This window comes from Lepidochelys kempii, chromosome 10 (assembly GCF_965140265.1).
Source record: "Lepidochelys kempii isolate rLepKem1 chromosome 10, rLepKem1.hap2, whole genome shotgun sequence".
Lineage (NCBI taxonomy): Eukaryota > Metazoa > Chordata > Testudines > Cheloniidae > Lepidochelys > Lepidochelys kempii.
In genome coordinates this window covers 59,797,927-59,810,807 of record NC_133265.1, presented here as the reverse complement: position 1 = coordinate 59,810,807, position 12,881 = coordinate 59,797,927, and the positions used below count along the sequence as shown (strand labels likewise).

At 40.6% G+C, this 12,881-nt stretch overlaps 1 protein-coding gene across 6 annotated transcripts in view; it reads left to right on the top strand.

Annotated features, from left to right (window-relative positions):
- The window catches only part of TEX9 (testis expressed 9), a 39,271-nt gene that overhangs the window by 22,428 nt on the left and 3,962 nt on the right, over positions 1-12,881 (top strand). For 5 of the 6 annotated variants that reach the window (XM_073303789.1, XM_073303784.1, XM_073303786.1 and 2 more), the window contains 3 exons: positions 992-1,074; positions 5,458-5,631; positions 12,051-12,185. In XM_073303789.1, coding sequence (XP_073159890.1) covers positions 992-1,074; positions 5,458-5,631; positions 12,051-12,185 — 392 coding nt within the window. The remainder of the gene's footprint in view (positions 1-991; positions 1,075-5,457; positions 5,632-12,050; positions 12,186-12,881) is intronic. The other variant, XM_073303787.1, reaches the window with a different exon arrangement.

Genomic DNA, 12,881 nt, shown 5'->3' with positions numbered 1-12,881 from the left:
GTTGGAATACATGCCTGAATGTCTCCTAGACACCAGAATTTAGCAGTTAATGTTCTAAATAGGCCAGTACAGATGGAATAATTGGTGACAGACAAGAGAGAGGTTACTGGGTTCACAATAAATGGATTATCAATGGCCCAAAAATCTCATGTAAATAACATAGTGAGGTAGTGGTCTGTTCCATTCTGCTAGAATAGTGGCTTGTCTGTGGTTTGAGGTGTCAGTTTTATCCACCCAGCCCCCACAAAATTACCTCCACAAAAGCCAGTTACTCAAGCTTTAAGCAGGGATGGGTGAATTTCACTGTAACTGAACAAAAAACCCTCAGCACTTACTGCTTGAAAGCTAGATGGCTGAAGAGTAATGGAACATAGAGCCATTTGCCTATTTAAAATCCAGCCAAAATTGATAGTAGTAACTATCCAACAACCATTGCACTGGCCTATGTGAAATGATTTGGGATCCCAGTTCAGTTCACTATCACAGATACCATCCTCAGAGTAGACATCCTTAATGGCAGTCAGTCACAGTAGAGGGGCTTTGGGCTGAATCTGCATGAAGACCGCACTACCTTTTCACTTTCAGTTGTGGTTCCTTAAGGCACATTGTCACGACAGTTTTGGGGAAGCTAGCACTTCCTATCCAATCTCTCTACCTGTGCTGTGGATCAGCATAGAGATGCCATTTCCACAGTTATCGGTTTTTTACGTTTTAAGAGTGCAGAATATAGTAAGTCTTTAAAAAAAAAAAAAAGAGCTATCCACAACTTGGTCTAAGAACAAGCAACTTACATGAAAATTTTATTTGGAAATTAGTTTTTTGCATAATTGTGTTAAACAGTATGTATGGTGTATTTTGTAAACAAGTCTACAGTTAACAACAATTTGTTCCTAACGTGATCCAGTTTGAATCAAAGCAAATAAAAATCAGTCATATTTCATAGAAGTATTTATAAGTTAAGGGTATTAAATGTGACTATTTAAATTCACAGAAGCCCAGATCAGATTTCTTAAGGCAAAGCTGCGTGTTATGCAGGAGGAGCTGGATACTATAGTACGTGAATGTAGTAAAAAGGTAAGAAATGAGTATTCTTATTCAGTAAAGAATGAGTATGTTCCCCTTCCATTTAACCCTGTCCTTAATTAGGCTATATTAGGATACTTAGTGGGATGCTATAGCTTCAGTTATTAGAGGGTGAGGGTTCTACACAACTATTTTTTTCTCTTTATGAACCCAGAGCTTACAATATTGTTTTCTGTGTTTTATACATATTTAATCTTTAGTCTAAAGATTTAAAAGTATAATTTAAAAAAATGCATATGATGTTTTAAACCATCATATTCTGTGTGATCCAATTTATAGGCGAGGAGCAATTTTCAAAACAGAATGTGGCTGTTCTGAAAACAAAACAAAAATCTGAACCTGAACACTGTCCTGTCTTCCTTTCAAGATTAGACTTACTGCACTACTTTGTACTTTGAGCTGGTCCTTAAGGCAATTAAGAATGTAAAGTTAATGCAGCTTCCCACTTATAAAATGTTTTAACACAGAGAATATATTACACTTGTACTGCGTGATATTGTACTTGTACTGCGTGATACTGACTGACTGCCTATTTCTGGTGCTATTTAAGGTGTTGGCAGTTGCAAAACCCTAAATGGTTTTGGGGCTAGTTTACCTTAGAGACCTCCTCTCTTCCAGTGCAATTCTGTGATAGCTGTGATAACTGAGGCTCTTCTTCAACTGGTTGTAGACAAATATTCCACTCAGATGCATGCATGCCCAGTGTACTGAAGCTGGATAACTTTGCTTAGCAGTACCTGTCAGGGTGGTGGTTACATTATTTGGCTCTTGTAGCAGCCCCTCCTATGTCTATATAAGGTCAGTGGCACGTGGACCCCCCTCGGTTCCTTCTCACTGCCCACAGCTTGTGTTGGAGCTTCCCATGCAGATTTTACAGGACAACAGTGAGATTATCTGTAAATAGTTAATTAGTAGTATCCTTGTAGTTAGTGTAGGAGTTACTTCCATTTATAATGTTACACGATACTGTGCCCTCACCAGGATTTAAGGACTGTCCTTTGTTTGTGGTGGCTATCCCCCAAAGTGATCCTCCACATGTAATGTTTGCTGTGTCTAGGAGAGGGGCATGTAAAGGAAAAGTTCTCCATTTGTCGCTTCTTTAAGGAAAGGTTTCAGGTTGCTCAGAATTTATGTTTAAAATAGCACCACATGGAACATGCCATGAAGCTAGTTTTGGTCCTGGGGCCCTTTGCAGATCACCAGGCCTGTCAGTCTTCTGAGCTGGTGTGGACCCTTGATAGGCTGCCAGATCCAGATTCTTCTCCTTGGAGAAGACGACTCCGGTCCCCTTCCCCTGGTGCTCTGAGGAGAAGAACTCCATTAAAACTAATCTGAGTCATTCCAATGCTCAGAGAGATTCTTTCTCCTCTTCTTGGAGGAGTGCTGTTCTGGCCATGCTCATTGGTCCTCTGTTTGAGCCATTAGCAACATGATCCATTGTCTCTCCTTTCCTAAAAGACAGTCGTTCTTGTTGCTATAACTTCGAAAAGAAGAGTCAGTGAAATGCAGGCCCTTATGGCAAAGCCTCCCATAGACAGTTCTTCTAAGACAAAGTTTTCTTGAGCTACATCCAAAGTTTTTGTCCAGAGTAGTTTCACCTTAACCAGGTTATTTATTTACCTGTATTTTCCTAAGCCGCACTCAAATGCAGATGAACAGCGGCTTCATATGTTAGATCTGAGGTGGTGCCTGGTGTTCTTTCAGGAAAAGACCAAATCATTTATTCATCAAATTGGCTTTTTGTCTCTTATGTGGATGGGATGGAAGGACAGGTGGTCTCTGTGCAGACAGTTGCCAGGTGGATAACTTCCTGCATTACTACAGCTTATGAAGTAGCTCAGACCATGCCCCCACAGATGTTATCGGGTCATTCGACAAGGCCTCAGGCTACATCGATTGCATTTGTCAGCAATGTTTCAATATTGGATATTTGTAGGGCTGCAACATGGTCTTCTGTACATACTTTTGAGAAACATTATGCGATTACTATGGCATCAAGTCAGATACAAACTTTGGAAAGGCAGTTCTGCAGTCACTATTTCAGTAGACTCAGAGCCCCACTTCCTACTAGACAAGTGAAATACATGTCTGCAACCACTAAAAGAAAAGAATACTGTTACTGTTCTTCAAGATGTGGGTGGGGGTGCAGGGTCTGGGAGAGAGTTAGCGTGCAGGAGAAGGTTCCAATCTGGGGCAGAGAGTCCAGGGTGTGGACTCTAGCCAGGCGGCATTTACCTCAGGCGGGTCCTGGTAGGCAGTGCAGCAGGGCTAAGGCAGACTCCCTGCCTGCCCTGGCTCTGCGCTGCTCCCGGAAGTAGCTGGCATGTCCAGCCCCTATGTGGAGGTGTGGCCAGGCAGTTCTGAATGATGCATGCTGCCCGTGCCCACAGGCGCCATCCCTGCAGCTTCCACTGGCCATGGTTCCCAGCCAATGGGAGCTGCGGATCTGGCGCTTCAGGTGGGGGCAGCATGAAGAGCTTCCCTGGCCACCCCTGTGCCTAGGGTCCGCAGGGACATGCTGGCCACTTCCATGAGCTGCGCGGAGCTAAGGCAGGCAGGAAGCCTGCCTTAGTGCCACTGCGCCGCCAACCAGACTTTTAATGGCCCAGTCAGCAGTGCTGACCGGAGCCGCCAGGGTCCCTTTTCAACCGGGCGTTCTGTTCGAAAACTGGATGCCTGGCAACCCTATGTATAAGTAGCATACTGGATATCATTAACATGTATCATTGTTACTGTTTGTTGAATTTTGGGATATAGCAAAAGGCCGATTTCCTCCCAAAGAGGTTCATGTTAGTGGGTTTTTTTTGTTTTGTTTTCGGGGTGTGGGGCAGTTTTATTCTCTTAAAAGTTGAAGAAACTTTCTCCTCAAAAACTTTTGGATGTGGCTTGATTTTTTTTCCCAAGTCTTTTGACTTGTCTTAACACTGATTTATAAGACAATATTCAAGATATTTCATGCTCTAAAAGGAAAAATGATTTCTAAATCATAAAATTATTTAAAATAGGGATGTAATTTGGTAAATAGGACATGAAAATTCAGCTGTTGCTGTATACCACTTGATTTTAAAATAAACATGAATTTGGGTACTTGAGGTATCCAAGAATATGAGCTGTGAATGTAACTCAAAAATCAGTGATCTCACTAAAAGTTGGGTACTGATTATTCTTTATTGTATTGTAATTACTGTAATTACAATATTGTAATTGTGATGAAAATTCAGAGTATCCGCCCTTTCTCCTTAGTGAGATTTTTTTAAACATTTATTTATATACATTCTCACAAGTATGTTACTGTTCTGAATTTACATTGTAGAACATCTGCATGACTTTACTATATACATTATTCTATAACAGGGTGGGCAAATTTTTTGGCCCAAGGGCCACATAGGGGTGCAAAACTGTATGGAGGGCTGGGTAGGGAAGGCTGTGCCTCCCCAAACAGCCTGGCCCCCGCTTCCTCCCACTTCCCACCCCATGACTGCCCCCCTCAGAACTACCCACCCATCCAACCCCCCCCCCACTCCTTGTCCTCTGACCGCCCCCTCCCGAGACCCCCACCATAACTGCCCCCCAGGATCCCCCCAGTCTAACCTCCCCCCGTTCCCCATCCCCTGCCCCCCCAGAACCTCTGCCCCATCCTACCACCCCCTGCTCCCAACCAAACTACATCCAACCAAACTACAGCCTGACTGCCCCCTGGGACCCCCTGGCCCTTACCCAACCCCCCCAACCCCTTACCATGCTCCTCAGAGCAGCATGTCTGGCAGCCGCGCTGCCTGGCCAGAGCTAGACACACTGCCACTCTGTGCTGCAGTAGTGCACAGCCCTGCTGCCCAGAGCGCTGGCCGTGTGGTGGTGTGGCTGCGGGGGAGGGGGGACAGCAGGGGAGGGGCCGGGGGCTAGCCTCCCCAGCCAGGAGCTCAGGGGCCAGGCAGGCTGTAGTTTGCCCACCTCTGTTCTGTAACTAATGATGGCTATCACAGTATGTGCTGTGATCTTCCGTGCCTTGAACCTTAAATTACTGAAGTTTTATTTAAAGCATATATCTAATTTGGCATATTGTTCAAATAAGACTAGAAAAAATTTGGTAGAAAATTAACATTTACTGAAGTGTTGACTAAGAGCAAAATTTAAGATTTTTATTTTTTGGTAACCAAACTGGATTGTGAACTGCACTGTGAGTTATCAGGTATTGCTTATGAGAAATGTTGTTTTAAAAACTTTTTAAAAATTAAGAGACACCAATGATCACAACAATATCTGCAAAAACCATGAACTAATGACTCCATATTAATTGTAGAAAAACGCTTTCTCATCCTAACACATTCTTAAAACATTCATTGATTTCTAAATTTACGAATTATTGACTGACAGGATGATGAGAATCGGAATTTAAACTCTCGTGTTAAAGAAACTGAGGAAGAAAGTGCTAGACTCCAGCGAACAATCAGTACTCAACAGTTTCAAATTGAAAAGTACAAAATGCTGTCAGAGGAAGCTAACAGGAAAAATGAAGGATTACAGCAACAGCTCACTGCAGTAGAAAAGGTAATGCAGCCATTCATTTAATTTCCTTAGCCTTACTTGAAGGAAAAAATATATAATTGCCACAAGTACATCCTTTACCTGGATTGCTTTACAGTAAGGCCGGCCTTTGGGAAAATGGCATCCTGGGCGAACTTGTATTTTGGCACCCCCACCCCATCACTCCTGGCCCCCACGGACTCCCTGGGCCCCCCAACCCCCATCACCTCTGGGCCCCCCAACCCCCATCACCTCTGAGCCCCACTCCCTTCCCCAGTGTTTAATTTGTATTGAAAGAGATGCCAGAGGCTAGAGCTCAGCCCTGGCACAAATTAACCACTGGCAGGGCAGCCTAATACTGGCAGGTAAGGCAACAGCAGCAGTGCAGAAGTAAGGGTGGCATGGTATATGGTGTATTGCTTTCTGTGCTGCTGCTGTGGCTTGTGGTGCCTGATGCTTGACATGTGGCTCAAGGCTACGCGCTACATGGGGGACTACATCTTGCCAGAGCCCATGGCGCTCCTGGCTCACCCAGGGCTCCATTTCAGATTTGGCAGGGAGGAAACTTTAACCATGATTCCAGGGACTGCTTAGGCACCTAAAAACTCTAAAACTAAAAACTAAAAAAAAAGGTTTTTGCAGCTGATACCTTAGGAATTAGCTGACAGGAGCATTGTATCTAATTGTTATATAAAGAAAAAATATATGTATACAAACTCCAGTTAAAGCCACGTTTAAAGCGTATATGTAAATTTAGAACAATCAGGAGATAATACAGCAAGATATTCCCAACCCATGCCTTGAGATATCAGTTCTAGAGCTTTAACACAGATATCAGAAACACACATTTGATACTTTGTACACTATCTTTATTAGAGATACATAAAAATAAATAAAATCTGCTTAAAATCTGTGTTACTGCCATTATCTACTCTATTTTAGTCAATTGTTTTTCACTAAAAACATAATTTTAACAAATGTTATGTTTTTTTCCTCTTTTATTAAGAAAGGGAATTTATTTTTCTAATTATTTTGGCATTTATGTTTACCGATCATGTATGTGATGGGGAGGGATAGCTCTGTGGTTTGAGCATTGGCTTGCTAAACCCAGGGTTGTGAGTTCAGTCCTTGAGGGGGCCATTTAGGGATCTGGGGCAAAAAATGGGGGATTGGTCCTTCTTTGAGCAGGGGTTTGGACTAGGTTATCTCCTGAGGTCCCTTCCAACTCTGATATTCTATGACTCACTAACATTTGACTCCATCATTGCTATTGGTATCATAACTGGAACTGCATTTATTTTCATGCAAATTTTAAGTTATTTTACAGATATAACTAAAAATACAATTTGAAAATAAGCAACCTTCATCTGCCCAGTATCTAAAGTTATGTGTTTAGCTAATGTTTTTTGAACTGCCACCGCTAAGGCTAGTACAAACTAAAGTTACATTCTAGAAGGATACTATTATTTGATTGTACCACTTTAAATAATGAATGACCAAGCACAATATGATGATAAAAGTAGTAATGATAATTACTCCAGCCAGGATAGGTTAGGCATTTTAGAACTCATTAGTCAAAGAATTAAATGTAAGCATGAGAGAGAAATAAAATTATGAAATGCACAGACCAGTCAAAAAACTAAAATAACAGCACTTTGAAAGAACAAAATTACAGAGAACATACATGCATTGCAGGAACTACCAACAAGTAACAACAATATAAGTATGTGTTGAGAGGGGTGAGTGTGAAAGAGACAGTGTGTGTGAGCTGGGGGACTGTGTGAGAGACCGCGCGCTGCCCCTTTAAGAGAGCTGCACTCACCAGCCTGAAGGAAAGCTCTTTCAGACACAGCTGCAGCCGCTGCCAGCAGCTCCCTCCCTCTCTTGGTGAGCCCTGTCCTCTCTCACACACACACACACTCCACCCACTCTGTGGAGATGGAGTACATAGGCAGGGGGAGGCAGGGGACACTCTGACATCAGCAGCTTCCTCCCTCCCTCCCGTACAGCAAACCCTAAAACTGCTCCAGAGGCACCCCGTTTATAACAGCACTCTGGGCTTTCACCCAGTTCACCCCTATGTAAGGCCGGCCCTGCTTTACAGTTAAATCTGCAGTTAACATACTGACTTCTGCTTATACTGATGCTGTACATTTTGATTTAAAGATAGTGTCCAGTCAACCCATTTTTTAAAAAAGATTGAATAGCTTTAGATTTTGTCCCAGGGCCCCCCAACAGTTTTAAGGTTTTGCAATCACATTTTCCTATATTTAATTTCCCCCCTCATTCTTGTGTAGAACATCGCTAGAGGCAGGTGACGCTGACTATACATACACAAAGTGCAGTCAAGTTCACAAAGGAGGAAACGAAAAGTAGGGGAAATATTTAATTTCTCTAATTATTTTAGTTGTAGCAACCTTGTTGTAACAATAGTAGATTTAAAATAAAACACCATTCAACATAGGGGTGTTTTTTTATTGGTGGGTGGGTGGAGGGTGTGTATGTGTGCGTTTGCTTTGTTTTTATTTTTTGGTAAGTTGACTGTGCCCCTTTAAAATCACACTCTGATTTTAAGGAATCAAAACCAAACCAACCTGGCTCCAAGTACAAGCCACATATGCAAAGTTGTGAAGTGCCTGGTTATACCAGATGGCCCACATATACAGCTTTGTTTGTTTGGAACTTAAGCTAAGAGCAGCATGTGTTTTTTTCTTTAATTATTCAGAGCTGGAGAGGTCGATATTAAAATCAAACATATCTGAACAACCTAGAGAATATTATCTAAAAATGATTAAATGAAAACTGAACACATAACTTGGAGCCTAAACCACATGTCCTTGATATCAAACTACACTGTAGCAATGATTAAACATGCTTTCATTCTATTCTTATATGTTTAATAAAATGATGTCGCATTGGCATTTTTAAACTACTAAGTGAAGAATTTGAAAAAAACCTGTTTTGTGTAAGTACTTCAAACCAAACCAAACCAAAACCAGTTATGGGCTTTGCAGGTAAATTGAATAAGGGTGCAGTCATCCTGACTATTGGTTTTGTCACGAATGAGAATATTCCATTTTTGGAGGAAAATAGTAATGTGTAATAGCAATAGTTGTCTACAGGATTGAGGAGGCAGAGAAGAAAAAAGCCTGAACATTTTAGATATCTAAAATGTGTGTACTGTATAACTAGCTATCTAGTTAGTAGTATAGTTCTCTTAAATTTACAAGTATGATTGTCCTAGGCAATTAGCATTTATATTTTTAATCATAAACTTAGTTTTAACTACCAGTAAACATGATTTAAAAAATCATTCTTGTTTTTAAATGGTTAAATCTCTTACTGACTTGATCTTTTGGTTTTGAAAGCTATTTGTTCTTTGGCAAAGTTTGTAGTACATTATTCAAGACTAATTAATATTTAATTAAAGAGAGATGAACGGTAGATATGTTTCAGAAAATTTGGCTGAATATCATAAGCTGAGTCTGCACTATATGTTGATCACAGATATTGAAGACTGACATCTTTGGAGTCTAGAGAGTCTGTATATGTGGGTTGGGATAGCATAAGTTTTAACCTCTGTTTTATTTTTGTGCTTTTGGCTTCATTTCTCTAAAGTAAAACTTTTCTTTTAATTTGTAATCTTCTCTGCACCCTTAGCAAGGGAAGAGCTTAACTTCTAAAAAAGTATATATTATTGTTTTTGTCTCTGTTTCAGTGTCCCAAACTTATCATATTCATATGTGTGTACAGTGGCTGACACTTGACATTGATTGTCCAGATTAATTTTAAAAGCTACTTTAAAATCCAGGTAACCTTTGAATGGTTGGTAATGTCATTTAAGCCATACAGAAATTAGGTTTATTCCGCCAGAAACACCTCTGGGATGTATGTTATGTAGGAAGAGAATATAACTTTATTATCTCCTCATAAGACAAATTCCTGGATCTAAGTTTTTGTGGTTTTCCCCCCTCAAAAAATTCTATTCTGGCTGTTGTGAATATTGATACCTAAGGCCTTTGCGTTGTCCCTTTTGAGACTGCTCTGCTGCTGAGTAGTTTTAAAACCATTATCTGGCAAGTATCCCCTATGCTTTTTACCTTAGTGGTTTTTGAGCATGCTTAGCTGATTGTCTTTCAACATTATTTTTGGCCACCCTTAGTTGTAAGAGCAAATGGAGAAATTGAACTCTTTTGTTAAAGTAACTGTAGAGGGGCAGTGGAGAGCAATGATTTTTGGAAATTAAACTAAATTAGGCTATTCTAAACAAAAATATTTAAGAAAAAAATCTGAAAAGACCTGATGCAGTAATTTCCACCCCTTCTCCAGATACTTAATTGGGAAACATAATTCAGTAAAAATTGTTTGTGGAGGATTTGCAGAAATCCTGGTTACTTAGAAAATAAAGTTCTATTTATTTTTGTAGCATTAGTTGACAAGATATGAAAATACAATACAACCCCACTGAAAGATGTGCAAAAATCCCACTGCATCCTATTACTCTCTGGAGCCAACGTCAAACAGAGCATTAAAAGAGCATTTAACCATCCTTTTGTTATATGATCAGGTTAGCTGATAGCTTACATGCTGTGCAAGCGATATGCAGGCAGTCCTCGGACTTATGACAGAACTGGTTTCTGAAAATTGCATCAGAAGTTGAAATGTCGTAACTTGGAACTGTAATCCACGCCATTGCAGGACTGAGCGTCATAAAGTCGAAACCAACATCGTAAGTTGAATCAGGGTGTCAGTTCAGAAACATCATAAGTGCTGTTCGTCATAAGTCTAACGTCGTAAAGTCAAAGACTGCCTGTATCCTTTTATGCTGCCAGGTTCTGAAATGCTCTATTCCAAAAGTTAGAATTTCTCTTTAATGTAATGTGGAGTATATGGCACTGAAGACTGAGACAAGCAATTGACCTTATTCAGAGCTCTGCCATCTTAACACAAGAGAAGAGATGGTGATGCTATGAAGAGGAACATACTGTATTGTTTGTTTACTGCCTGAATATATGTTTCCAAGCTATCTTACCTGAAAATGTGTGTACGTTCCAGAGATAAAAAAGAGTGAATCCTACCTCAGTCTTGTATATGACCTGGTCACTGATACAATGTAGCGTAGCAGAGCCACTCCATTTGTCCAAAATCTTGGGGGAAGGAAATTCAGCAATAGAATCTAGGTGGTTTAGTCAGACACACATTTTTTTTCTAGATTTCACATCTTCCCGTTCTCTGGGTCCAGCTTGGAGAAGTCCAGGATCCTTCCACTATCCATATGATCCAGTGTTAGTTTGCCACAATGCTTTTCTATACAGATTTGTCATTCAGAGATTTACATAATCAAGTCATTCATCCTGTAGAGATTCATTAAGGATAGCTTTCTAACACAAATGGCACATATTTTAAAAAAAACAACACAACCTCTTGGCCTCAGCAGGATTGATATCAGAAGTATGAAAAAGTGGGGCAATGTCCCAAAAAGAGACAAAAATTCAGGGAGAAGACTTAAAAGAGAGTAATGTCTTAAATGTTATCTTTAGGCTAAATCATTTAGCCTTTCTCTACTCAGTACTTTACAAAACCTGACTCCTCTTTTGTAGAGACATCTCATCTTTCATGTGAATAACAAGAGTTGCCATTTCTGCTAAGATACCATATGTTCTTGTCTCCTTCTGCTTTGTTTTAGGGTTTGTCTATACTACCTGCTGGATCAGCGGGCAGCGATCGACCGGCTGGGGTTGATTTATCGCACCTAGTATAGAAGCGATAAATTGACTCCCAAGCACTCTCCCGTCGACTCCTGTACTCCACTGCTGTGAGAGGTGCAGGCAGAGTCGACGGGGCAGTGGCAGCAGTCGACTCACCGCAGTGAAGACACCGCTTGAGTAGGTCTAAGTACGTCAACTTCAGCTACGTTATTCACGTAGCTGAAGTTGCGTAACTTAGATTGATCCGCCCCTCTGGTGTAGACCAGACCTTAGTCTGTTAGTTTCATCCTTTGATCTCTATCTTTTACTCTGCTCTACATATCACCACCTTTTCCTCATCCCCTCACCTTCTCCCCACTCACAGCACTATCAAATAGTAGCATCAGAAGGGAGAGACTTCTAGATCTGTCTTCCAGACTAGACAGCACACCAAGTTGTCTCAAGGGGATTTAAGTTTTGCAACATTGATTGTGTCACTAGCCCATGGTGCAATCCTCTGGTCTCATTGATCCTTGTCTTAGTATTCAGATAGAAGAATTTCGGGGGCGGGGGGAAGACAGCGAGGGAGGAGGCAGAACTATTCTAGAACTATAAAAGTAGGAGATGTGAAGTCTGATTCTACTGCAGGGCCAAACAAGATCAGGCTTTCTGCCATGTCCCTTGCTCTAAATGTGTTGCTTATAGGGGGATTAATTGATTTGCCATTATTCAACACACTTTTTTTAATTTATTTAGGAACTAGAGAATCTAAAGCGCATACAAAAGCAGGCTTCTACCAGTCAGAGTGCCACAGAAGTTCGCTTAAATAGGGCTCTTGAGGAAGCAGAAAGGTATAAAATGGAGCTGAATAAATTGAAGCAAAGCAATAAGGTACAGTAGTGGTTTAAAAAAATAAACTGATTTAAGTATAACCCCCTGTTGAAAAATGCTTTAAAAATCACCAAAGGGCTTGATCATGTAATAAGTGAGCACCCTCAAATCATGGATGGCAATAAGAATTTTGTGAGCGTTTTGTCTTTCATAGACAATTCCAAAGCTGGAAAAAGGCAATTAGAATACTGTAACAAATCAGTTGAGTATCTGGACAAACGTTTTAGCTGTATAGAGAATATTGCAACCCTTGTTGAAAAATGTCATATTGGTTATATAAAGTGTAGTGCTGGAGTTTGTGTTGTCCTCTCCCACACAACATCTGCTTGAGTCCAGTACATGATTAGAGATGGAAGGGGATAAATACTATATTTCACTTATAGGTTAAATAATTCATGTTGACAAAATTTGACCCTGTAACTGCAAAGCAGTTTATTTCTCTTGAATAGCTATGTTGTCTTATATCAAGAAAAAACATAGCTAGGGAGTGTCTCTCTCTCTACTGCACTGGACTGCCAGACATTGGCATGTGGTAGGAAGACATGTTTAACTATGGTTAGTCTCTAAGGTGCCACAAGTACTCCTTTTCTTTTTGCGAATACAGACTAACACGGCTGTTACTCTGAAACATCTCTACAACACAAATTCTGGTTGATCTTATGGAATTATGAAATGTTACTATGAAAAACAACTGTA